The following is a 26,414-nucleotide window of genomic DNA, read 5'->3' as shown; positions in this document are numbered from 1 at the left end:
AGAGGCGGTGGCGCGGGGGCAGGCTCAGACGTGGCAGTTGGGTGAGTTGAGTGTCCCCGAGCGGCGGCGCGCGCGGGCAGGCGGGGGGCTGCGCGCGGCCCCCAGGTAACGGTCCTAACGGCCTCCCCGGGTCTCCACAGCCGGCGGGGGGTATCGGGCGCTGCCGCCGGGGCAGCGCCCGGGCGAGGTGTGTGTGTGGGGGGTCGCGGTTGTGCCCCGCGGGACGTGGGACCGCCGTCAGAGGCAGCCCGAGGGGCGGTGGGAGAGGGCAGGGGCTCTGGGCGCCCCGGAGCTGGGGGAGCTGCACCCTACCTGCGCGGAGCCCACGCGAGCGGCACGCTGCCCCTCAGCGCCGGCACGGGGGGGCCGGGCACAGGTACTGCCGGCGTGCCGCGTTCCTCCTACCGCGGGCAGGCAGCCGTGTCCTGCGGGGAGCGGGGTGGTAGCACCGACCGAGTGGTGAGACCTGTTGGGGTGCTACGGTAACTTAAAAGTCTTAGTTAATGGGGACAGAAGTGTTCACTGTTTGCGGGTTTCGCAGTGAATTGGAGTAAACCCAAGCTTATTCTGTCATAGCTTATTCCAAAGTGTGGTATTAAAAAAAAAAAAAAGAGAAAGTGTAATGTGCGTAGCTATATTCTATTCTGTGTATGTGTGTGTAGATACATGCACACACCCCAAAGATGATTTGCCAGTTGAGATTGCAGCATGCCTTGGGGAGGGACATCACCTCTTCCTAAATGATGTTACCAAGCACAGTGTCTCTGAAGAAATGTAAAGTTAATAGTTCTCCTTCGGTTAGCCAAAAACATGATCCACTATTTTTGATTCTGTTGTCCTAGTTCTACATGCACAAAGTAGAGTTTTACATCTTCACAGAGAGGTCAGTGCAGTAGAGCATTGCATACGTACAGTAATCCTCTGAAAAAAAAGATGACAGCCTATTCTGTAATAGCGGTAAATTAAGTCGTGGATAAGTGCTTGTGTTAGTGTTGTTCCTCAGGCTGTGGGGTGTAAAGTAGTGTTCATAGAGACAGGGAGAAAGTTTTCATGTCCTCCTGTGTAGTGACACTTGTAGTAAACAAAGCCAGGGAAAGACCTGGGCTTAGCAGATCCTCTGATCTTTCTCATGCAATTTCCAGAGTGAATCTGTATGGCTCTTGTTAGAATCTGATCACTAAAACCTTAGGTGATCAGTTTCTATTGATATTTCGGGTGTTGCCTCCAAAATATTTTCATCCTATGTTGGTATATATACGTATCTTGAGAAGGGATTAAATATGCTCAACGTTGAATAGACTCTGGAACTGTGTTTGATAAAGGTACATTATTTTGCTTGTGGTTTGAGTTCCTGTCTCTCTTCAGCACAACCTCTGTGTGTTTATACTGTCTATGGGAAGTTTGACGTGGCAAAACTTTTTTGTGTGTGAGTGAGTGAGGAAGTCATTTCCCCTGGATGCTGTCGCAGCTAAAGGTGTTGACTGTTGCAGCTGCATCAAAGTGAAAATCCCTTCCTTTATATAGATACAAAATTATATATATGTCTGTGCCAGTGTGTAGGTAATTTAGTGCTGACTTACTGTCTTTTGGAGCAGCTAAAGCTCATACTGCCACGTCTTTTCTGATGGGGGCGGGGGAGGGAAGAAAGTGTGGCTGGCAGCATGAAGCCTCTCTGTTTAAACATTCTTTTTCTTCTCCCCATGTTTACCTTGTTAGCTAAGAAATAGGTAATGTTAGGGAGTTGTCTTCTATCTGAAGCAGTTTAATGCTGCAACTGAGAAATCTTATGCTACATTGAGGAGTGTGGTTTAGAGGGTTGCACGGGCTATGTGTGAGGAGGACTAGGCCCTGTATCCAGCTCAAAGTGGTTTCTTCTCTGACGTGGAAGATTAGTAAAACTGTTGCAGATTTATTTTTTTTTTTCCAGAAATGTATGTTTAATATGAGAAGCCTAAAGATGGGTTTTCTCATAGGGATAGCTTTTCTCTACTGGCATGTGCCAGTGCAGCATGAATTTGTCTGTTGTGTTCTTAGAGCTGCATGTAATTTTGAGGTGCCATTCTGCGTGCTTCTGAAGCACAATTCCTGATTTACTTACATCCAGTTTGCATACTCAGAGATGACTCCATGGCTCAAGCCTAAGAATGCGAAATATAGATGGTTGGGAAACCTATTTCAAAGGAACATTTAACATTTAAAATGCTAGTTTATATGATGTATCTTTAGTTCTTTGGGGATGCCTGACCTATGTACTTGGGACTACAGAAGTAGTAAGTGCTCATTCAGGGTTTGGATCCTCAACATTTCTTGAAACAGTTTTAATTTGGGCATCAAGAAACTTAGTGGAATTCTGGTTTTGTTAAGTTCAATATGAAGTCAAAATTTAAAATTCTGTCTTACATGGAAAAGAGAAAGCTAGCTGTCAAGGCTGCGAAGTGTACAACTTCAATAACTTTTCAAATTTCTTGGTGGAAGGGGCACTGTATCTGAAAAATAGTCTTATGAAATACAGTCATCTGGTTTAGTAATGCAGAATTCTTCAGATTTTCTAGTTCTAAACATGATTGCAATTATCAGGATACGCTTTCCTGAAAGTTTCCCAAAACTTTATTTTATCCTGATTGCTTGTAACCAAATTCTGTTTGTTTTTGTTTGTTTGTTTTTTTTTTTTTCTTTCCATAACAACAACAGCATCAAGATGTGAAAGGTTAGGGAAAAGATGCCTGGTAATAGCAAGGACAACATATGGTACTGTTGAGGCCATACTGCCCTCAGAGAACAGCTTCTCATTTGTGGAATACCTTGTGCTCAATTTTGTCACGCTATGGAGTCCTGTTATAAAAAGGCTGCTCAGGCCTGGGCCAGTAACGCAGAAGTTGGCTGGAAATAGGATCTCTCTCTATCCTGAACTTTATTCTCTCTTTCACCAGCGTCAAAAGCAAGGAATCTTCCTTCACTTGCTTGGAATGGATTTAATGCAGAAGGTTTGATGAAAAGCTGGTGCCATACTCCATACTTCCTCTAAAAAAAGGTGTGCTAGGACAGGAGAAGGGTTTGCTAGAGGAGTTTCATACTCTGGTCACTCTGCCTTTCCTTATTTTTCAGTGTGTGCATTGGGGGGATATCTGGTATTTGGGGAGTGGGACTCACAGTGTATTTTTCAGGTGTAGTAGAAGTCTAGGTTTTCCCAGTAAAGAGAACAGTTTGAGACTGTCCTTTGAGTTTTTTTCCACCTGCATATCCATTACTTACCGTTTTTCTCTCCATGGGCCTGGGAGGGGTGGATCCCGTTCAGATAAATTCAGTGATTTGTTTAAATTCATGCAGTACGTGGTAGTGCTGAGGAAACCAAGTAAGCAAGCAAGCAAACCCACTATTTTCCCCTGACTTCCAGGTCCTTTTTTGCCCTCAAATGTATCTTTTGTCTTTTTTGGGAACACGTTTCACAGCCTTTTAAAAGGCACAGAGTGAAGAGTAGTAGCAGGTGTCACTTTCTCTTTTGCAGATTAAGAGGACCCGATACTTGGAATGAGAATATTGCCATCATGAGTCAACAAGGTTATGTTGCAGCACCTCCATATTCCCAATCCCAGCCAGGAATAGGGGGTTTTTCTGCAGGTTTTGGACCACCTAATTCTTCACTTCATTATGGGCATTATGGGGACCCTAACTCCTCATACGCAGCACCTCAACCAGGTATGAATTTGGCTTGAAATGTGTTTTCAGGGTCTACTGCTCTGTGAAGGTATTTTGCATCATTTTTTCTTACTTGTGTCAGCACAAAATGCTCAGTTTTACACTGCTACTGCAACAGCATCCTGCACTAGCTTTGTCTGTGTTATTGTTGATGCTCAGATGTTGATGTAAGATGCATGGTAGTGGGTATCTGACCTTCGTGTGTGAATTCCATTGTCCAGGACGCAATAAGCACCAGTGCTTAATGCTGTATTATGAGTAATACCGAATACAGACACATACAAAAGGGGTGATTTCTGTGAATAGAGAAATGTTTCTCAACTCATATGTGTCAATGGCAAGCAAGCTGTCAGAAACGGGTTGTAGTCTTCACAATAGGACCTTTGTCCTGCTGAATTCTTGAGCACAAACTTGCCTATGAGTATGAGTGGGTGTTCTCCTACTTAAGCTTGCTGATGTATTTGGATGATGCATGGTAAGTAGAGCTTGTCTGCTTTCTAACCACTCAGGAGACAATTACCTTCTATGAGGAAGGGCACCTTGGCCACAAGCAAAGGGGGTATTTGCTTTATTTCTGCCAGCATAATCATGCTACAGATAATGTCATTGACATCCAACAGATAAACATGGCTGTCTTTGTCTCTCCTTTGCTTTTCATTAATTTTAACTTACTGATACACGGCTTCAGATCTTTCAAGAAGTATAATATATGAGTATATGGTAGCTGAAGCTTAAAAAAAATAATTTGAAAGCATGGAATTTAAGCCCATTTTGCTGTGTGTAAGTCATGCTGGTCTAATTTCAGTAAAGTTCAAGTAGGCATGCTACACTAGTGAACTGGGGCTGTGGAAAATATCCAGAGAGTAAGGTTTCCTCTTCCCTCTGCTAGTCTACTAATAAACATAACCAAGATAGGGAGGCAGGAAGAGGGACCATCTCAATATTTTGCCTGATGTCACAGGGGAAAATTAGTTAAAATAGTAAAGATGTCTGAAGTATTCTCTAAGGCATCTAAAAAAAAAATTGTTAAAATTTTTAATAACATTCAGATTATGATAAGTTACATTAAATTTAGTATTTGAGATGGTGGAGTAAGGTAATGACAGAACTAAGTATCCAAGTATATTGAGGTTTTTTAAATGTTCTGTGGTGTCCTTGATTTTTGTGTTATCGTGAGAACAGAAAAAAGAAGTTTTACCCAATTTCTCTAAAACTGCTTCTTAAAGACAGCAGGAGTTGTGTTACCTTAATCCAATGCTGAATATAGTCAGAAGATAGAACTACTTCTGGTAATTGGCTTTAGAATACTTGGGGAAAAATATCAATTTTGGTACCAAACAAATTTTTGATGTTAGAGTAATTTAAAGGAAAATAAGTCAAGAAATACAGGTTGGAAAGCTGTTTATTCGGCACTGCTGTTTACATAAATTGTAGTCCCTTTATAGTCACCATTCTAGATCTGAATTAAGAACCATTTTTAGCATAGGTTTACAGGTTCTACATATGGAGGCTTTTTTTTTTTTTTAAAGGTTGTTCCAAGTTTTCTTTCTGACCATGGTCTCTGAAATCAAAGGGACCTCTTGCTTATACCTGTAAAGATAACTGGGTGACAGGGAATTACCAGTATCCCAAATTGAATTGCAGGGTCTGTTTGTTCATTCTTGGTTTCTTACTGTCCCTTTTGGGTGGAAAGTTACCAACTACGATTTGCTTCCTTTTTACTATCTGTTCTTTTTCATATCTGCTTCTATAGTTGACGAGAAATCTGTTCTTTCTAATGGAATCACAGAATGGCTGAGGTTGAAAGGGACTTCTGGAGGTCATCTGGTCCAACCCACCTGCTCAAGTAGGGCCACCTAGAGCCCATATTCTTACTGGTAGAGCAGGGCTGTACACTTGCATTTTTTGGCGATCTTGTGCTTTCTTACAGGGTTCTTACATAAAAGTACTTCTTCTTTTGCAGGTGTGTCAAAATCGTCTGTGCCTTTTGGATCTTTGGTTCCTGTTGGGCCTCCACCACCTGGTACACATCAATTCAGCCAGACCAACTTCCAGAATGGGCCCAGTACACCAGGGCAACAGCCACATAGGTGACTTTCAAAAATTAATACATGAGATCTAAGCTATTTGACCTCTGTTACCTCTCTTCGGCTGCTTCACTGACATTTAAGTATGGCATCCCTTTAATCTTCAGCAGTTCTGACTTATTCGAATTCTGAACTGGATCTTCTGGTTCGGTTCCCTGTGATGTTAAACTGCCATATCCTACAGTATGATCTGTAATCTCATTAAGTTCCATTTTACAGCCAGTCAGGTCTTTGTCGTGCATTGTGTGGAGTTTTTTTAATTATGCTTTCTTTTTGATCTTAGACCCATCGCTTCAAAGCAGCAGTAAGGTGTTATAAGTGCTGTTTGATATAGAAGTTGCATTATTATTTTTGTTCGCTTTCTGATGTCTTAATTCTCCTTTGTTGTGAGGTACCAAGAAGTTGTTATTTACAAATTAATAGTTGCCAGCGAATTTTGACTAGAAGCTGGTGCATGTCTCTATATCTGTAGTTCTCCCCCTCATGCCCCCTCCCCCCCGCCCTTGTTAGGATGTCTTTGCTTCGTTGTTGTGGGATCACAGCCAAGTTTCCATAGGGTACTTTAAAGACATTTTATAATGCAGTTTTGTTATACCTTCTCAGATGGATGACTGCTACTTTTTTGCTTAGGTCTGAGATTGACTATGACGAGTTTATTTGAAGTGCCATTTCCAGAGCTCACAGGAAGAAGTGAAGGAGACAGGAGTGGGGAAGGGAGAAAATAGGGAAAGGTGGAAGTTGTAAAAAGAAATCTTGGAAAAATGATTGTACGAGGGGATAGCCAAGCTTTATTACACAATGGTTATATTGCAGGTAGTTATAAGTGGGTAAATATGCTTAGCTCTTTTATTTAATTCTGTCAAATGTTAATTATTTTGCTTACATCCCAGGAGTGGCAAAATTAGTTTGCGTACCTATAGCTATTTTAGTTTTAGTGAACTTGACACCATTTAATGACATTCTTGTTTTAGTTGGTTGAAGTCTTAATCTGCTTCTGTGCTTTTTAGTTATTGTATAGTTACTTGCGTTCAAATAAAGCCATGTGTGTGTTTTATTAGGCATCAAAATAGGGAAGCCTGTTTGTTGGCTATGTGTTATCACTGTGTAAAGGAGGACCCAGAGAGACTAGTGATCAGTTGTAAAAGACAGTGTACTAATGCATAGGGAGAAGTGGAATTTGTTCTGAACATGAAAAAGCAAGGTGAACGGAGTCGAGTGGACGTGACCAACCCAGAAAAATACTGATTCTCTTTCCTAGCTTCCAGTCATTGCCCTGACAGCTGCACATCTACTGTTTTTCACCTTATCTTGGTTTATTCCCAAATTGCTGAGAGTTGCTATTCTAGGCCAGGAAATTTACACATCAAAATTTCAAGGAAAGTGAATTCTACTTCACTTGAAATAGCTAGGCCCCTCCTCAGTTTTAGAAGTGGTCATAGGAAAATCAGTGTAGATCGTCTCTGGGAGATAGCCTGCTATCTTATTTTTCCGGAGTGAAATAATCTGGTAGGAAATATCTTTATAAGCCACATGTGTGTTACTGCTTTCTTTTCTTTCATTATTTTTCTTGCGTTCATGTTTTTCCATATCTGATAATCATGAAGCAGTTTTTCCCAACCTGCATCTTCTTTTTTCCTCTACTACAGGGAAGTTCTTAAGTTTCTCACTTCATTTTCTTCTCTTCACAGATTCTTCTAAACTTCTTCACCCATCCCCCATAGGTAATTTTCCTTTATAAGCATGGAAAGGGGGTGGAGTGATGTGATAGGTTCAGAAGCTTGTATTTCTTAATCTTCAAGCTTTCATATAGTTATTACTACTCTCTCCTTGCCATGGCATATTCACTCTTCCTTGTTTCTAATAAGTATGCAAACAAATATGTACTGTCTTCTTTTTTTTTTTTTTTAAAACAAGTGTGCAATCTCTGTGTGCTTCTTGACTATTTTAATACAAGTATATATTTTTCTGAGCAGAATGTGAGCAAACTATTAGGAGTTTCGCTGTCCTAATTAATTATTTCAGCACCACCCTTGAGAAGGTATGAGATCTTCTAGAATTATGATTGGTTGATTTAACTTTTTGCATAACTGCACTAATTTTTCCCTTCAGGTTTCAAGGCCCTCCACCTCCAAGCAATACAGGACCTTCCTATCCTCCCTACAGTCATCAGACACAACCAGCCTGCCCAAATACTACATCCACTTCATCTACAATACAACTTGCTAACCAGCTCAACAGCATGCAGATAAATAGCTATGGTAATCAGTTTTATCTGATCTGATTAGCTTTTTCTCATTTAAAGCTATTAAGACTATGATAATTAGAAACTTACTCGACTTCTCTGTAAACAGAAAATTAAATCTTTGACCACTATAATTTGCTCAAGTTCGTAGAATTATTTTTTTAAATCTCATCCTATTCCTTAAATTGATTTTCTTGGGTTCATTCTGAATTGATGTTTGATGAACCTTCCGTAGAAGTTAGCTATCTTATCAGTCATTTCTCAGATTATGTGGTGATCCTGCTAGTAACAGCCTAGGCATGAGCAATAATATGCAGACAGGGCTTTGTTTTTCTCAGCGTTTTAGAGTTTCTCTCTGTTTTGAAACTATTGTATTCTTTTTTGTCCAAATCTTACAGTTTAGTTTTTCATCTAAATTTATTTGCACTTATTTTGAGGTTAAAACATCTCAAACTTAAGCCACGAGGTAAAGATGTGATCGTGTGATTCTTCCATGTAAATTACTTCCCACCTCTAATTTTCTGTTTGGTTATATCTGCTTTTCCAGAGTATTTCCTGGTGAAATTTAGCATTTCATTTAAAAGGAGTAAAATCCAATTAGCATCTTGTTTTTCTGAGACCAGTGTGTTTAGGAGAATGATTTTTTTAAATGAGGATCACCTTCGTGTTTGATATCTTTGTAAGATATGTGTAAAGGTGAACTTTTCAGTTCAGGCTGCACTGATACTGTATCACTGTTCCTACCCTGGCTTTACGAGTTGCTGATTTGACTTGAATGAAACCTGCATAAATACCATGGGTCTGACCCTCTGTTTGTATAATTGCTTGTGAAAACTTACATCTTCTTCACCTTAGAAAAATTAATTTAGACTTGAGTTCAGCCTTGATGTACTGAACTGCAAGTGCATAATTAACTTAGGCCTTTTTATACAGGATGGAGTGTGGCCCAGCACCTCTAGAGCACTTCATATATAGCAACTCATATTATTTAGAGCAAAACATATTTTTTTGGCTTCCTGCCTTCACTATATTGCTTTCAGCAATAATTGTGTAAAAAATAACGTTCTTGTTTGTGTTACACGCTGGAAGGTTGACGTACCCTTCAGACCACTGAAGACATAGGTTCTTTACAACTCTGCCTTTGTGTTGGGTTTTGTTCTCCTGATTTTTCCTTAGCCGTAAGTCTAAGTTGGTGTAACTTGATGGAGTGCTGAAATTCACAGCTTGTAAAGCTACTGGAGTGATGTTTGTTTGTACCAGCTGAGAACCTGAGCTTGTGTTTTGCATGTGAAAATTTTTTTTCAGTTAACATGTCTGACAGAAGATGCATTTCAATATTTGTGTATTAACATATTGGTCCTTTTGCTCCAAATGTAATTTTGGTTATTCTTTTAGCTTTCTTGAAAATTATTTTGCCATAGGTCTTTGAGGAGAAATTTGACTAAAAAACGTAGGTTTTGTAAAGTAATAAGTATTTACAGATTGTAAGTCTCAACCCGCCCTCCCTATTTCCAGGGTCCTCTTAATTCTAACTGGAATCTGGATCTTATAAACAGCAAACTATTCCTCACCAGTATGTACAAAATAATTCCCACATGTTTCATCTTTTAGCATCAAAACCAGAAGATGGTTGTAAACCTGATAAAATGGGTGGATTTATCTTCCATCAAACCTGTCATGGTGAAATGCAAATAGACTAGCAAAAACATGCCTCATAAGAGAAATTGATTATTAAGCAAAAAGAATGTTGTTTCACATTATGAAATTAAATATTATTTCAAAAGCGAATAGTGATTTATGTGTATTCCAATAAAGAATTGTCAAAGGCTGACTTCCCTCTGTCTTTCCCCATCCACCCCAGCTGCCGGGTTTTATTGAAAATAGAGCCAGAAGAAATAAAATTGAATATCTGAATCAGTTCAGACTTAAACTATGAGGTCAGTTTATGCTGTTATGTGAACAGGCATTCAGAATCCCAATAATGCAGCATTGTCACTATGGGATACAATATTGCCTATATATTGTAAATGTATTGACCAAAAATAGAACACCTTCCACACAGAGTAAGTAGGTTTTCATTTTTGACTCAGCTGACAGAGTTTCTTGCTCAGGTCCTGGCATTACTCCGAGCACTCGCATGTCTTCTGGGCATCCGGCATCTTTTCAGGGTCCACAGCTACCACCACCAACCCAGCAGCAAGTCGCTATACCACCTGGATCACAGCTTCCTCCACCAGCAAATAATGTTAATGGCCTTTGTGCTCAGCCATCGTTGCCTCCTATGGCCAGACAAGATGGAATCCCTGGGCCTGTCCCCCCAAATCCTAACTTGCAGCAGCTTTCAGGACAGCCTCCAGGGCCTGGATATCATCCTCAGCAAGGTAAGGAAGGATGCTTGTTATGTAATTGAAAACAAAACATGCATGGAGAATCACTGGTGGAACTGTGACCATTCACAGTTGATATTCTGCTTACTTCGAAAAATGAAAATTTAATCCTTTTTTGTGTAGAATGGAAAGATTTGCATTGTCAGTCAGTACATTCAAAGTAGACCGTGCTTTTGCTCAAAAGTTTAGCGCTCTGTTGAGACTGTAACAAGAAAAAGGAGATTAATTTGGATCAGGAACAGTAATATTTTGGTTAGTAATGAGTAGAGGCACAATGTACTGTAGAAAGGAGTTTTTCTTATACTCTGTAAAGGTATAGGTTGTTCTCTGTCTTACAGCGCTGTCTGTCATAAGTGGCTTTCAAAAACGCTTTACTGTATCAATAAAAAGTTGTAACTCAATACAATTATTTCACCTGACATAGGTGAGTAAAACAGTTATTTTGACAACTGAAAAGCTAATTAGACCTGTTTGCATTGACTGATGCTAGGGGAGAGATTCTCACTAATGTAGTGGCCTGGTTTGAGTAGCTGTAGTAATCTCTACTAACCATCCTATTTGACGCATACCTGAGAACTTTGGAGCCAAAGTTGTCGCACCTAGTCTTATGCTTACCTTTAAAACACAGACTGCATGAGCCAAAGTAATCCGTGTCCTTTACTTGCTGGAAACAGAAGGGAAGGAGAAGTTGCTTTTAGCTGAGCATGAATGAATTGTGTGGCAAAAGTTGATGTTAAAAATTGATAACGCAACTTAAATACTTTAAATGAATTGTCATTTGTAACTCTGCAGCAAGCTATGGTCCTCAGATGGCAGGATCTCAACTGTCTTATCCTGGTGCTTTTCCTGGGGGTCCGGCACAGCTCCCAGGTCCACAGCAGAAGAAGCTTGATCCTGACTCTATTCCAAGCCCAGTAAGTAACGTGGCACTAATTTTTTATAAAAGTAAATTTCTGCTGCATTTTAGTTAAAGGAATGACAATACTAATATTGTATTTATTTTAGTTGTTGGGTTTTTTGTAACATAAAATTGCACTTAGGTGGCTTGGTTCACAAGGTATGTTCCAGTTTTTGCAGTTTCTTAATTACACGCAATTTTGTACTCTGTGCTGTCAGTTTTGGATAAATTAATGCATAACCTTAGTTTTAGTACTGAAGAGGCTTTATAACCTTATCTAACATGGGACATACCCATGACTCCAAATACTTTAATAGGAATTCTCAACAGGAGTCTTGGTATGACAGTGAGCAGTACTGAAGGATTACTTGCATTCACTGCAGCTAATCACCTTTCCTTTTCACTCCAGAAAGTTTGACGGCTTAAACTTAGTAACAGACACCTAAAGTAGAATTTGTGGAGAGTACAGGTACATGAAGTCTAAAACTGCAATCCTGGAAATGCTGAGAAGTCCCATGCTCAAAAGCCATCTCACTGTTTGATTTCAGGAGTTTCCCAGGCAACTAGAATTATTTGCCTGAGCATCCTTCCAGTTGCTGCAGCCTTGTAAAGATTTCAGTAGCTTGGAATATACTTAATGGTTAAGCTTCACACAGGTTGAAGAGGCTCAGCTGTTGAAGCACATCTGAACATGCAGTGGTGGGACAGTGTTTCTTCTTAGAATGGTATTGGAGAAAGAGAAAACAAGGTTGTGGTTGTGTCCATCTTAAATAGTCTAATTGTTACTCAAAGGAATAACTAGTGAGATGCAGGCTGCATTTAACTTATTTACTGGGAACAACTAATTGAAGTAGAGGGAGAAAATGTGCTGAACTCATGGGGAAAACACATTCTGATGCACACACTTATACTGGTTCTGGCAATTGTCTGGACAGGTCAAAAGTTCCTTGGAGAGTTGGGATTCTTGAAGCCAGCTATGTCCTGCAGCTTTGACCTAGAACTTTCTACTTAAAAAAACGTATTAACCACCACACTGTAAGCTAGTCTGGGTGAAGGAGTCTTCCACTTCTCTGCTGAGGTAGTATTGCTGTACAGGAAAGAATTTGTGTTCCACCAAGATGAGGGAAAAGCATTTGTGTAAAAGCCTGACACTGTCTAGTAGGGAGCAGCCCTGCTTCCTTAAATTGGGATTATTTTTTTTCCTTCTAGGAAGGATTATTTTTTTTATCCAGTGATGGTTTTGATGTGAAACCCCCAGAAATTTGGAAAAATGCTTGTTGATAATCACTTAGAGGTTAATGTAACAACTGCAATTGCCTCTGTTAAAGGCAATTTTCAAGTTAAATGTAACTGTAAACCATTGTGTAAAAAAGCTAAAGTGAGTGTCTGTATAATTAACAAATGCCCTTAATAGGTCAGTCATTCCTAGTGTTTCAGTATGGTGCTTTTTATATAAGAAGGATAAAATGGTCTTGTCTAATTAAAAAAAAAAAGAGGAGGAGGGAGGCAGGGAGAAGGAGGTCTGGCATGAAAGCATGGACTGATGTCTTGTTTCAATTACACATGTAGAATAAACAGCCTTGACTATGACAGCAACGTTAAAATAGGTTAAAAGGTTTGTTTAAGCAGCACAGAGAGGATCAAAATGACATGATGACATGTTTAAAAGAAACATGATCTGGGTCAATGTCTGTAAAGGGCAAAAAGCTAATTCAGAATGAGGAATAAGTATGACCATGTGTATTTCTCTTGTTATATTTACATTATATAATTACAGTAGTGTGGCCAGATAAATTTGCTGCTTATCTGTAGCCATTGTTGATTTATATTTTTCTTACATATGTTAGAGGTTGATATGTGCTCTGACATCTATGAAAACTAGCATCTGGGCTTTGTCAACAATTATTTCCAAGAACAATGATATATTTAGGTCACTTAACTGCAGAGTACCATGGTACATTGATCCTTTGCAGAGCTAAGTCTGGAAGTGGTTTGCTTTCTTCAGCCAGTGGAGCTTTTTAGAGCAAAACCTTTTTCCTTCTAATGCAAGAGTTAGCAATAAGTATACAAGCCAAGGAGGCAGAGAAAAGTAATCAAGCAGAAGATATAACAAGCTCTCTGAGGAATGTATTGTATATTTAAATTGCAATGCAAAAACTTTATTGGGGGGAAAAAAAAAGTTACAGGCCCCAGATTATTTCCAGTGTGTTAGGAAATACCTCTTGGACAATGATCAATAGACTCCATGCAACTAATTTTGTTTTTCTTCTCTGTTTGCTTTCCAACAGAGGCTTCTGAACTTCCCTAGCTATTATTAGAAATTCATGTGCAGTGTAAAGATACTATTCCATGCGATACCAGCAGTGGCGGCAAAGCCAGTTTCAGAAATTCCCCGTCTCATTCCTCTTGCCTCTCACAGCTGTTTGGCTACTCCCTAAACCAGATTGCTGAAAAGATAGTTTCTCTGAGGGAAGAGAAGAATAATGGTATCATCTCAGTGAGCCAGTTTATGGTGTGGAACAAAATACACCTTTATATAACTTCAGTTATATCCTGAAAAGTATCAAACAGGGGTGAGGGACTGTGCAGAAGTGACAGGGGAGGAAGCGTATGGGAAGGGAATTTGTTCAGTAGTAAAGTCAGCTTCATGAGTGTTTCATGACATTACATGGTAAATTGCTATAAACTAGGCTTCAACCAGAGTAAATCTGTACATGATCAGAGCTGCCTCATTTTAATAAAAATTTCTGTGATTGCTCTCCTTTACTTTCTTTCTAGGAGGAAGTCCACAACATGGTAGTCTGACCTAGAGAATGAAAACCCTGAGCTCCAGTGTTGAAATACTACCTAGTGGCCAACAAGGCTTTTCTCAGGACTTTAAATTGCTGCTTTCTAAGTGGCAGTGCTGAAATATAGCTCAGCTAGGAAGGTGATCTACTATGTAGATTATTGTTTATTTCTTAACCACCCTGTGCATGGAGCCTAGTAAGGAGGAATGAGGGCTAACCCCTCCCACCGTTGCAATCTGATCAATTACCTGTACATTCATGTATGAAGAACTGCAGCTGGCACAACTATGGTCATACAAAAGATAACCTGGTGTATATGGCATCTGAGTAAGGTGATGCAACCTTGCACTTCAGTTTGATCTGGGAGAACAGAAGGCGAGATTCAGTAGCAAGGAGTTATTTACATCATCAGTCGTCTCAATTTGCTGGCTAGCCTCTCTTGAAAAGGTCTGTTCTTCTAGTAGTCAATTGTCGTGGTTTAACCCCTGAAACCAGGACATCAATATACTTACTCTAAACAACTCATTTGTTCACTGTATATAGGTCTTATCCACCTCGATGTGTAGTGTTACCCCTGAGCTCCAACAGGCAACTGCAGTTGTAAGAGTTATACTGCTCTGCTGTGTGTATAATTTTCTAGTTGTTAAGTGTCCAGAAGCCTGTATTGCGGTAGGTTTATAGCACCTCTGCGTAAGACAATGTCGATAGTGTTACTTGGTGTAGATGTTAGCATAACTGTTTATGAACATAACTGAATGCGTGGCTTACCTTTCTCATACTCTCCTTGCTTCTTACTCATCAGATTCAAGTAATTGAAAATGATAAGGCTTCTAGGGGAGGGCAGATCTATGCTACAAACACAAGAGGACAGGTTCCTCCTCTTGTCACCACAGACTGCGTAATCCAAGACCAAGGTAACTGTCTTCGTTACTGATTTATCTAGAAAGATAAATCAAATGTAATTTAAAAAAAAGACTAAATTCTCAAATTTCTCATCTGAAAATGATACTCCTTACTCTGAATTGGACATGACATGGGAAACTCCCTTTAAAGAAAAAAAGGGGGGGAGGAGTTGAATTCTTACACTTTGCCTAACACCTTTTCTACCTTTCCTGACCTCTAAAATAATATGAATAGTTGAGACAACTTTTCTTTTTAACTTAAAATTTTTCAAGGTTTTAAATTTCAAGTTGAAAATCCTTTTTGTATTCTTCTGAAATTTTAAAAGATGGACACTAGAAGAGGCAGTGAGACTAGCGCTGTTACATTTTAAGATACGAATTTTGGAAAATTCTATTCAAGCGATAGGAGCAGTGTACAAGCTGTCTAGTTGATTTAATTTTTTCCTTTGGCCAGTGTATCTGCCTTTGCCTCTGTCTAGAGCCTGGAAGTACAATATTCCATGTGCTGCTCTTGACAGCAGGCCTGATATTTTCATGCAGATTAAACTGATGGTATCACTTAGTCCAGCGTTAATTTATCAGTGCTTGGATAAACTGTATAAAATGTACAAACACATCAAGATTTTTTGGCATTATCTGAGAATGGGGTAATGCAGTTCTGATGAACAAAGAAATTCCTTTCAAGAAACTGAGCAGAGCTGCAGCTTGATGGTTAAAAAAGGAGCATAAGGAAGCTGATTTCTGAACTCCTGTTGCCTTTCAGTCCTCTTGTCTGCAGTGCACAGCACAGTTTCTCATTGAGGAAACTGAGCTAAGTGGGCTGCAAGAAGTGGTGTGGTGATTTTAGCACACTATATTTTGCAAGATAAATGAGCATGGTGATGTTAACACAGATATACTGTTTTCTGGATCGGAGCTAGCTCGTTAGAGCAGTCTTAACAATAGGTATCAGTCTGCAGCATTTCTTTATATACAGTGTTGACATTTCCACTGGGGGTTTCGTCCATATTATTTTCTTTTAAGACCTTAGATATGATAGGTTTCAAACTAATGTCTGTTGAGATTCTTATTGCAAATAATTGTGGGGTTTTTCTTGATATGTTTAAGTCTCTGCTTTAAACTCAAACAGCAAGAAAAGATTTACCCACAGGGAGGGGCAATGGGCTGACATACAAAGAGGAGGGATGGGCAGAAGCTTGCATGGGAGGAAAAAAAGCGTGTATTTAACATAGCATATGCACTTGTTGCTTTATGTTGCTGTTTTGATTTTTCTGGTTTGTGTTTGGGACAGGCGGGTTGCTTTTTACAGCCTTTCATTCTGCATGCTATATTGGGTGTTCTAGGCCACGCCAGCCCTCGTTATATCCGATGTACTACCTACTGCTTCCCGTCGTCTTCAGATATGGCCAAACAGGCTCGCATTCCACTGGCAGCTGTCATCCAGCCTTTTGCTATTGTTCCACCGAATGAGGTAAGGACTAACTGAATATTAGTCCTATGTGGTTTTGTCTCCTAAATATTATGGACTTGTTTTTCTCTGATTGGGTTGGGGGTGACAATGTTTTACCTCTGACTGTGAAGGAGTAAGACAGTAGAGAGATGGCAGAAGATTATGAGATGCATTTGTGTCATGATGCAAATTCAAGGGTTAAAAATCTTTGTTTAGAAAGGGTTACAAGAGTGACAACTGTAGTCTGAACCACCAGGGTCCTGGTGTTCCCCCAGCTGCCTCTAGTTTATGCCAGCTTTGTCAGTTGCTTGCTCTGCTGGAACTCCATAGGTATAGGCAAAGATATTAAAAGAGGATGACCACAAACTGTATCAAGTTAATTTTAAGATGTGGACAGTTACATTGAAAGAATGACATTTTTCCATTTAGTTCTCTACAAAATAATTTAATTTCACAACAGACTGAGAAGATAATTGTATTTTCTGCTTGGGCGATCTGAGTCATAGAAAGAAGACAAATGTAACCATCCATTTTTGGTACTCATTTGGAGGTATTAACCCATTCGATTCCTTTTCTCACATTACCATCTCTAATAGCTCTTCATATTCAAAACGTATCCATAGTTCTTCTGCAAAATATTTCTGCAGGTTGGCAGTATCCTGTGGTCTTAAGACAGTTACCCAGACTTCCTGGCATCCCCTAAGGATTTCATCAGTAACAGGGATAAAACCAGTTTTCAAGTGCAGCATTTAGCTGCATCATCTGTAGGATCATCTTTCTTGTTCTTCAACTCCTGCCTTCTCCATTGCACAGCTTCTAAATTCTGCAACAAAGGTCTGCAGAATGCATTTCCTTTTCATGTGCTGCACTAATTTACTTTCAGAGCGCTGTTTGCTGGGAAAAAAATGGGGATTTCATGAAAGTTGCAGTATGTGATTGTGTCTTCAAAAACTCCTCATAAAATACATGCACAGAAAAGCCTAATTAAAATTGCAAAGACTTTCAGATCTTGGTTTTGCAGTCTTTGATTTTTCTTTAACTTTGTTTTATTACTTGTAAATTCTTAGGGGTTTTTGAAAAATATGTTGGAAAAAAACAGATGTTGTTCTTTATCAGGATGGATAACTTCCAATCCAACGAGCCTCTGTAATTTGAATTAAGAGTATTATTTTAGCAGGGTAGTATGTAGTTATCTTCTCTGTGGTCCACAGGGAAATAGGATGTATTACTTGCGGTTCTGCAGATACTGAGTCTCGCCATTTGTCTGCTAGACAGCAATTTGGGGTTTCATTCCAGTTCTTGAGGGGAGCGTGCAGACTTGGCTTGTTGCCGTCCTGCATTTTCTCCTAGATGAAACTCCTGCTGTTGCTTCTCAACCCCTTCACTTTACCAGCCAACTTTTATTCTTTACTACACTTTATCCCAGTTTCTGTGCCCAGGTGACACTTACCGATTCTGCTTTCATGTTGGCTCTTCATTTGTGCATCTTTCACTTTCAGTCTGTCTCTAATCGTTTATGTCCCCCATCCATGACTTCCCTGCCTCCTGCATAGTATTTGGATAGGGTGATCAATGAGTTCCTAAAATCTAAATCTCTTCTGTGTACATAAATTAGCAGTATGTACAAACACTTGTACTTGGTCAAGTTCAGGAGCGTTTTCCCAGGGTTGGCAAAAAGATGTACTCAGTGACCTACCCGTTCTGAAGTGTTAGTACTCTGAAGCTGTTGGAAGGGTCAGTGGAATTCATTAATCTGTAAAGAGCAGTGTATTTTTCCCTAGCCTCTTTTTTGGAAGAGGCTAAAAAAACTCTGAAAAATGTTTCTCAAAATTGGCAAAAGTCCAGCGTGGAAAATTTTAGTCTGAACAATTAGAGCTTAGTAAAGTTATAAGAACTGAAGAGATGGTATTACAGTAGGAAGTGCTGGGCAGTCTTAGCTGAGGCAGTTTTTCCGAGGCTTGCCTGTGCCCTTTGTCTTCACTGCTGCTGCCAAAATAAAATCTTGCTCTTCAGATCTTCTAATAAAAATGGTCTTCCATGTGGGATTTATAATGACTTTAATTCTGAAAAGCCACTTAATTTGAAAGAACTGGGATTTTTATAGAGGTAAAATACATTCAGGGGTTTATTTGTGTTTCTGAATTTCCTAGTATGGTGCATTCTGACTAGAACTAGTGACTGCGAGGCACAGAATGTTCCTTGTTTCAGAATATCTAGCCTATCTTATGGATAGTGCCTTTTGACAGTGTCTATAGGTGATGCTCACCATGTGTTACAGGGCTCAGTACAAAGCGGGATTCTGTCTAATCTTTATCTCTTGATAAACAGCATGTTGTACGTAGTAACTGTTTAAAATAATGATTTTTTTTCTTCTAGCCTTTTAATGAATAGTTTCCCTTCATTCATCTTTGCTGCAGCTCCAGCTGCAGATATGTCTCAGTTTCTGCTGTTTCTAATATACTCAGTGTTAGCACCCAGAGAATTTCAGTTCTGTTTCTTTTCAGAGGAGGAGGAAGAAAAGCAGTGACTGTAAGGGTTTAGCGGACCATGGATGTGAAATGGCCACAAATGTTTTGTGCAGCTGGTAATATGGTTAGGAACAGCTGAGAAACTGACCTATCTCACTTGTACTGTAAGAACTTCAGCAAATCTGCGCTGTTTACATAATCCATTATCATGCATATTACATAGACCATGCCTTTCTGTGTTAGTAAAACCATATTTAAAAAGCTGTGGGCTATCAGGGTCATTCAAGTGACTAATAGACTTATGACTGTTCCATAAATATAATTCTTAATTAATTGGTATTTTGCTTTGATCATCACTTATAGTTGAGGATTAATTTAAAATAGTATATAAAATATATTTGCATTTTCAGTGGTCTGTTGCCATAGAATTCATGTTTGTCTGAGTTTTTTTTTGTTGGTTGGTTTTTTTCTATGCCATTACTGTACTAAGACAGTTAGAAACAAAGGAAAAACCTAACCTTGCTCCCATTTCCAAATAATACAAGGATTCAGTGCAGTCTTCAGATGGCTTGTTCTTCCTTTCTGGAAGCCAATCCTGAGTGTGGATTTTGATTCTTTGAGAGGATTCTTTTTTGCATTGATGAAGCATTATGTTCTGTCCAGGTGACCTAAATAACATCAAGAGAACTGCGGATCTTTTCTGCTATCCATGCTTTGTTTGGCACTCTGTAATCTGAACTGCAGCAAAAATTTAGTAAAAAAGCAATGAAATAACTAAGTCTACTGGCACTGGTAGAATTAGATATGTATATGAGAAGGAGAGCACGACTGTACAGACCTTATTTTCTTTCTTAATTGAACACACTCACCGTTTTGGTGGATGACTTGTAAATGGTGTTACATGTTGGTACCAGTTGGAGGGTTGTGCGCTCTGATTAGTGTCTCTTGCTGAGTTTACACTTTGACCATCCGAGCAAAGTGTTGAGCTGTTCTTGGCTGTGCAGGCAGTGGGAAGGAGTGCCTGAGAGATTCTTCATCTAAAACAACTGAATAGGAGGGAGTAGGAAAAGGTAATTGGGGTCCCGGAGACGGCAGAGATGTGTCTGTAATGGAGATGGTAGGCATCACTTTGCTGTCAAATCTGTTTTGTTCCTGTTACTCGTTGACAAGGAGATCCTATGAGAAATTCTGTTTGGAGTTTACTGTAGCTTCTGCAGGTTAGCAGCATTTTGTTCTGCCAAGTAGATATTTTTTATTTGTCTGTCCTTTCAGATTTTACTCTGAAGAATCAATAGTGCTCCAGCTGACAGAGCCTGAAACATTCCCTGAAGTTTTGGAATTCATGTCTGTAATGAATTAAAAAAAAAAAAAAAAGGCAAAAAAAGAAAGCTGTCAATTGCATTCATAGAAACAGTAGTCAACTGGAAATAGAGCTTTGAGGATTTGTTTCCTTTGACTAAGAACACAGGGGGATGGAGATAAAAGATCCTGGGAGCTTTCAGGTAAAAAGTTTAGGTCCAGTGACTTAACAGTAGTTTTCTCAGAAATGCTCTTCCAGTTTGGAGGTCCAACCTGGAAAAAGACAATTGGGGATTTCAGCATTTCTGAAAGGCAGATTTAAGTTCATTAGTCACTGTGGGTTCTTCTGGGGAAAGTGGAGTGTCTACACACAGGGGCTGGTGTCCCGTCTCCAGAAGTGAAGTGGGAATGTTAGCATACAAAGTGAATAAAATTTTTTTTTAACTAAGGTCTGGGAAAAAAAACTGTCAGGAGCTGAGAAATACACAAACTTGAACAGGGACATCTTTTGAAGATGTGTGCAACACGTTATCTCCATTGCCAGTAAAGAATGGGATACAGATTATCCCTGTGGGAGAAAATAAGAACATGAAGTAAAATCATCACGGTGCTAGATAAGGATGTTAAATGAAAAGATCTCATGCATGTCTTTGAACAAGTGTAATGTGGTTTTTTGGGGGGAACCCCAAAACAAGCAGGGCTTGCCCCTGCAGTGAGAAAGAACAAAATCAAAATTACAGAAATGTAGTGGAATGAAAAGATGAAGATGCTGTTGCTTTATACCCTGCTAAAAACTCCCCTGGCAACTGAGACCTGGTGAAGTAATACTGTGTCTGGGAAGTTCCATAGCATCTGGTGGAAATTCTGAGTTGAGAGGACACAAAGCCAACATAAGTGAATATAAAGCAAGACATAAACATATACCTATACCTGTAGGCTGCAATATCAGTCTTCACATCAAGAGAGGAAAGCTCAACTCCACAACAATTTATAGTTGAAAGAGTAAGAAAGATCTAATGCAGCTAAGATGCAGGATTTCAGGTGCACACACGTAACCTGGTAAAACTGCACAATGAAAACATTCTAGAGAAGCCATTGTCAAAATTTAAATAGTAAAACTGGCCACACTAAAGAAAAGTTCACAAAGGAGGCTTTACTTCAGTAATGTTAAATCACAAGTGAGAGCAAATTTAAGACATAAATAGTGACCATTCAATAGAGATTGTTGTAGGGTTGTGTTTGATATCGCAAGATCAGCTAAGTTAGCAACACTTGGCATATAGGCACAGGGCTTCGGCAGAGCAGAGCAAGTGAAATTGGTTTATTCAAAAAAGCCCTCAAGTTGAAAGTTAGAGGGGCAAAAGCCGTGGAGGGTACACGGTTTCTCAAAGATTACTACAAAAACCTACAGCCAATCTAGGAAATTATAAACTAGTGAACATTACATATATGCTATATATCATTCCAAACGAAGGCTGTTAAAACATTCATGTCTTACCTCACCCCCCTGCCCAGCGTCTTAACAGCTATAGACATTTCTGAATCTTACCTTTTTGAAGTCCTTATATATTACTTCTCAAAAATAACTGTTCATGTTCACTCTCCTGATTTGGATGATCTATGGAAAGTATTTGTTTGTTATAGATTGAGAATACAGTATCATTGTTTGACAGAACTTATTTTTAGTCCACCAGTGCTTTAGCAACAGTCTATAAAAATAAACTAGCTCTCACAGTTATCATCATAGACCAAGCCCTGCATGAATTTGTTTTGGAGATGTATGAATGTTTCCAGAGCCTGAATAAACCATGTGATCTTGATTTAACATTTAATACTACTTGCTAAAAAACGGTAGTTAAAAGAGTATTTCATGTTGTAAAAGCAAATATAAACAACTCCAAATAATTATCTATAGTTTTAAATATTTAAATATCTAAATTACCACCTTCTTTGCTTCTTAGTAGTTTTGTGTCATCATTCTCTACCATGTTCTTTACTATTTATTTGAATTTATTTTTTTTAGAAATATTCATTGGTGGGAATTTAATATTTCACTCTTCATTTTCTCCCTTGTTAATTAACTACTTAAAAGATAAAACTGGAATGGAATTACTTCTCAGAAATGCTGGTGCTCGTGAGCTAAAAGCCATTTAACCTTTTCAGAATAGTGAACTTTGATGATGACCAGTGCAGCTGAGCTGTTTGAAAAGCCATGGTTTCTACAGGGAGTGATAGTAAGGTTTCCTAGGTAGAGTTGTAAGGTTAGCAGAAGCTAAAAGTTAAGTGAGGTGAATAACTAGCACATGATACAATGTTATAAATATTTTTTCTTTTTCAAGAACAAAGTCAAGTACCAGAGTGCGAATTTTCTTTTAGACCCCAAGTCTGCTACTTTGGGTTTTAAATAAGTCATTCAAATGTTAAATAAATAAGAAGAATTAGGGAAATCCACACGCTCTTGCAATCTACCCTGGGCTCAGTGGGGACTCAGGTTCTGCTGTCCATATTCTGTAGCTAGTAAGAAGGGTGAGCAGGCTGTAGCTTTAGTTTGAAGCATATTTTTATATAGACACGTGCATTTATTAGTGGTTATGTGCTCATGCAGAACTTTGGTTTGTGGAGAGCAAGGAGTGCTTAATTTGTAGGCAGTATGAAACAATTCCAACTAAACATCTTACCAGCTGCTCCTTTCTGTTAGGGTTGTGTTAAAAAGCACATACTGCAGAACACATCATTGAGGTGCTTGCTGATAACACCTACCCACTGTAAAAAGCCATCATTTGTATTTTACCCTTTGATTTCTGTCTTTTATTTAGTTACTTATTTACAGGAGGCCCTTCCCCCATACTGCATGAGAGCTTAGCTAATTTCAGAGCTTTTGAGGAGGGATTCTATCAAAAGACTTTTTTCAAAAGGAATACATTATATCAACTAGGTCATGCTTATCTGCATGGTGGCTGACTCTTGACAGAACTCAATAGATCTGTATGTCATGACATCCCTCCACAAGAACCACATCAGCTCTTCCTCTGTATATCCTCTTTATCTGTGTGTATTTTTATGTTCTCCTCCATTGTAGTACCTACCAATTTGCTTTCTGTGCAAGCAGGACTTGCTGGCTTGTAGCTCTGGGATCACCCAGAAGTTCTTTGTAAAGTTTCTTTTTGCACTGCTGCCTTCTTTCCTTTTGGGCGCCGAAGCTTATGTAAGCAATTAGTTTTATGTACAGTTCAGCAATTTCACACTGTGAGTCTTTTTAGACAGGAATTGCGTAGTTAGACAGTAAAATTGTCCATACTACTAGTAAGCCTTTTTGAAACTACTGAAAGATGACAGTTTTAAGAAAACTTTCTGAAGAAAAGATTCTGAAAGAGTGACTGGTGACAGTTTTGCCCTGCTTTCTGTTTTGAAATGTCTTGCCCTTCTCAATGATAGCTTGTGACTTTGTAATGGGACTCAGTCCCATATGTACTTGGGACTTGATGTGAGATTTCTCTTGATATTCACAACTAGTGGAAGTGAAATGTCAGAACTTCTTGAATGTTTAATGAGCTTTTTCCTTTGTGTAGACTTCATATGATGCTTTGTATCTAGGTTATTAAAAATTGCTTCATGTCTGTTGACAGTACTGGACTTCTTTCCAGTGTAGGTACCAAAAGACCTTCTTTTTGAATGAGTACTCCACAGCAAAACCAGCAGCTGTTGACCAGTGAGAAGATAATATTTTGTTATCTCTGAATTGTAACCGGGACAGGTTGCTTTGCGCACTCAGCAGTTCTGGTCTCTGGGTTGTCCGAGATCCAGCAGAGAATGATTTTGTCAATGTCTTTGGGGCACACTATCAAAGTAATCTATGCTAGTTGTCATGTTTTTCTAAAACACAGTGAGAGTAGAAGCCCTGTACATGTGGTATAACGTAATAGTTAGGACACTAAGTCTGACAACCTTGAAATGCTTTTTCACCCTTCAGGAAAGGGGGCTGACCACCAAGGTATTTGCCAGTTTGTACAGAAGAGTTCGTTGCCTCTGTTTAAACTCCCACAGATGGAGGTCAGTAGACCAGAAAGAGAGCATATGCACCAATACCATGCTGTAGATGACAGCTAGGCCAGTTACTTTTGGGATGGGGCCATGGTACTAGACATTCCTCCTTGTTCTTAGGACTGTCTTGGTATTCTTACAACCAATCCATTGTCGAGCTATCTGGAACAATCCATCCATATAGAGACTGTCCAGGTAGCATAAACTTGTATCCCAAACTCATTGCTGTATACCGCACTGGTATGTGTGAGCCTAAGCACTACTATTTCTTCCATTTTCCAGATATTAAAACAAAAACAAGTTCCAAAGCATCCTTGCTGATGCCTTCATTTGGGAGAGAACTGTGAGACTCTGGTCTTATAGTTCTGAGTCTGCCTGGACGATGGAGCAGGATGGGTATTTGACAATCTTTGTTGCTCTGTCAATGCTATTTTATTTTATTTTTTTCAACTAGCTAGCGCCAGGTTAATGTCTGGGGTTTTTGCATAGCTCCTCTGGGGTGCCTGACTCACCCATGCATGGTACAGAGAGCCCAGAACTCTCAAGCATCTCCAGGTGCCTCACCCAGAAAGTTATACATTGCTCTGGAGGCCAGTGTCTGTAAGCTAGGTTTCACAATGCCTAATTTAGAAGTGCATAAATCTTGTATTAGATGAGGCTTACTTTATGGAGTATGCCCCGTGCTAGTCTGTGTTTGGCAGCAAAGCGTTTGGAATTGGATTGCTTCCCAAGACTTCATAATCTAGGAGAAAACTTTTTGTTAGCCTATTGGGCTGTAACTACACTCTGTAACTAGAATGAACTTTCAGAGCCAAATTTAGCAAAGGCTTTGGCAGCAGAGCTTTTTCTAATTCAAGTAAATTTCCTGATTTAGTTTTTTTCTGCCTTTTTGTTTTTAGTGTACATTTTAAAATACTCTTAAAGTGCACTCTTTAAAATACTTCTGTAGTATGTTGTTCCACGCACCATTGTTGTTACGGTAAGGAGGTAATTCTGAAAGAGATGGGGACAGTGACTTGAAAAGTTGACATTTATATAAACCTTATTCATATTGTAATCAGAGTTCCTGATTTATTTTTTACAAATTTGAAATTTAGACTGGGAAAATGCCTTTCTAAAGATGTTGTAATTAGTTTCTGATAAGTTGGAGACTGTCTTTTCTTCAGAATGGTAATGGCAGGAGAAAAACCTGACTAAGCAACAGTACGTATAGAAGGGAAAGAAAAAGTAACATTCATATCCACTTAATTAGCTGGCCAACAATATTGATAATTTGTTTTGCCATCAAAAAGACACTCAAGTAAAAAATCACTTTAGTTATCGCTAGATACCTCTAACTGAAAATAGCTGCCTGAATGGCATCTGCCATTCCGTGTGTGCGTTTTCCTCTACGGACTCTGAAATGGTGTTTGTCTCCTCTTATGTGCTGGCCAAAGTTGATCATAGCAACAGCAGTAAATTAAACATTATAAGACTGTGCAAGCTCTAACCTTAAGCTGTCAGAGATGTTACTCAGTTACCTTGGAAACTTCACAGAATCAGAAGACACTGGTATTTAGTAAGTTGAGGAGGAAAAGTTTGGTTTGCTTTTTGAACTGAAGTTGTTAATGCATTTTCAGTTTATATGTATTTTAGTTATCTGTGCATGTTAGTGCAGTATTGTATTTTGGATGCAACCACATAAAGTGTATAATTAGATACAAAAAGTACTTTTTAAAGTTGAATAGAAAGCTGATGTTGGGGGGGGGGGGGGTGGGGTTGGGGGGGTTGTTTTGGGTTTTTTTAATACCAAAAAAACGTTGCACTGGGTTACATCTAGGGCCTAATCATAGCAGGCTCTAATGCTGTCCTGTAGAAAAATAGGAGAGACTAAGCCTTCTTTTACAGAATGTCCCTTCATTGATCCTGTGGGAAGGGAAGTTCCTCTTCTTGTAGGACAGGAAATAGGTGGAGAGGGCTGCTTTTTCATGTGGTGTTTAACAGAATTAGATAATCCATGCTTGCTAAATAGAGGCATAGATTACCTCCTCAGCCCCAGAGTAAAGGAGCAATAGAACAGGTCTGTGCCCTTGGCAGGACTGCTTAGCTCATAACTCAGTTCTGCATAGCCCCTAACTTGTGACATTCAGCTATAGCTCAGTGTTAATAAAAGAGA

General features: G+C 39.2%; 1 protein-coding gene across 1 annotated transcript in view; it reads left to right on the top strand.

Moving 5' to 3' along the window:
- The first annotated feature begins 16 nt into the window (after positions 1 to 16).
- SEC24D (SEC24 family member D) overlaps positions 17 to 26,414 on the top strand; it is a 59,935-nt gene continuing 33,537 nt past the window's right edge. Inside the window, exons 1-8 of the mRNA XM_010575548.1 lie at positions 17 to 41; positions 3,506 to 3,696; positions 5,660 to 5,786; positions 7,893 to 8,041; positions 10,137 to 10,406; positions 11,205 to 11,326; positions 14,902 to 15,013; positions 16,345 to 16,472. Of these exons, the coding sequence (XP_010573850.1) occupies positions 3,546 to 3,696; positions 5,660 to 5,786; positions 7,893 to 8,041; positions 10,137 to 10,406; positions 11,205 to 11,326; positions 14,902 to 15,013; positions 16,345 to 16,472 (1,059 nt within the window). The 5' untranslated portion in view covers positions 17 to 41; positions 3,506 to 3,545. The remainder of the gene's footprint in view (positions 42 to 3,505; positions 3,697 to 5,659; positions 5,787 to 7,892; positions 8,042 to 10,136; positions 10,407 to 11,204; positions 11,327 to 14,901; positions 15,014 to 16,344; positions 16,473 to 26,414) is intronic.

The sequence above is a fragment of the Haliaeetus leucocephalus genome, unplaced genomic scaffold, assembly GCF_000737465.1.
Source record: "Haliaeetus leucocephalus isolate CR32 unplaced genomic scaffold, Haliaeetus_leucocephalus-4.0 Scaffold484, whole genome shotgun sequence".
Taxonomy (NCBI): domain Eukaryota; kingdom Metazoa; phylum Chordata; class Aves; order Accipitriformes; family Accipitridae; genus Haliaeetus; species Haliaeetus leucocephalus.
This window is presented reverse-complemented; position numbering and strand designations above follow the sequence as displayed.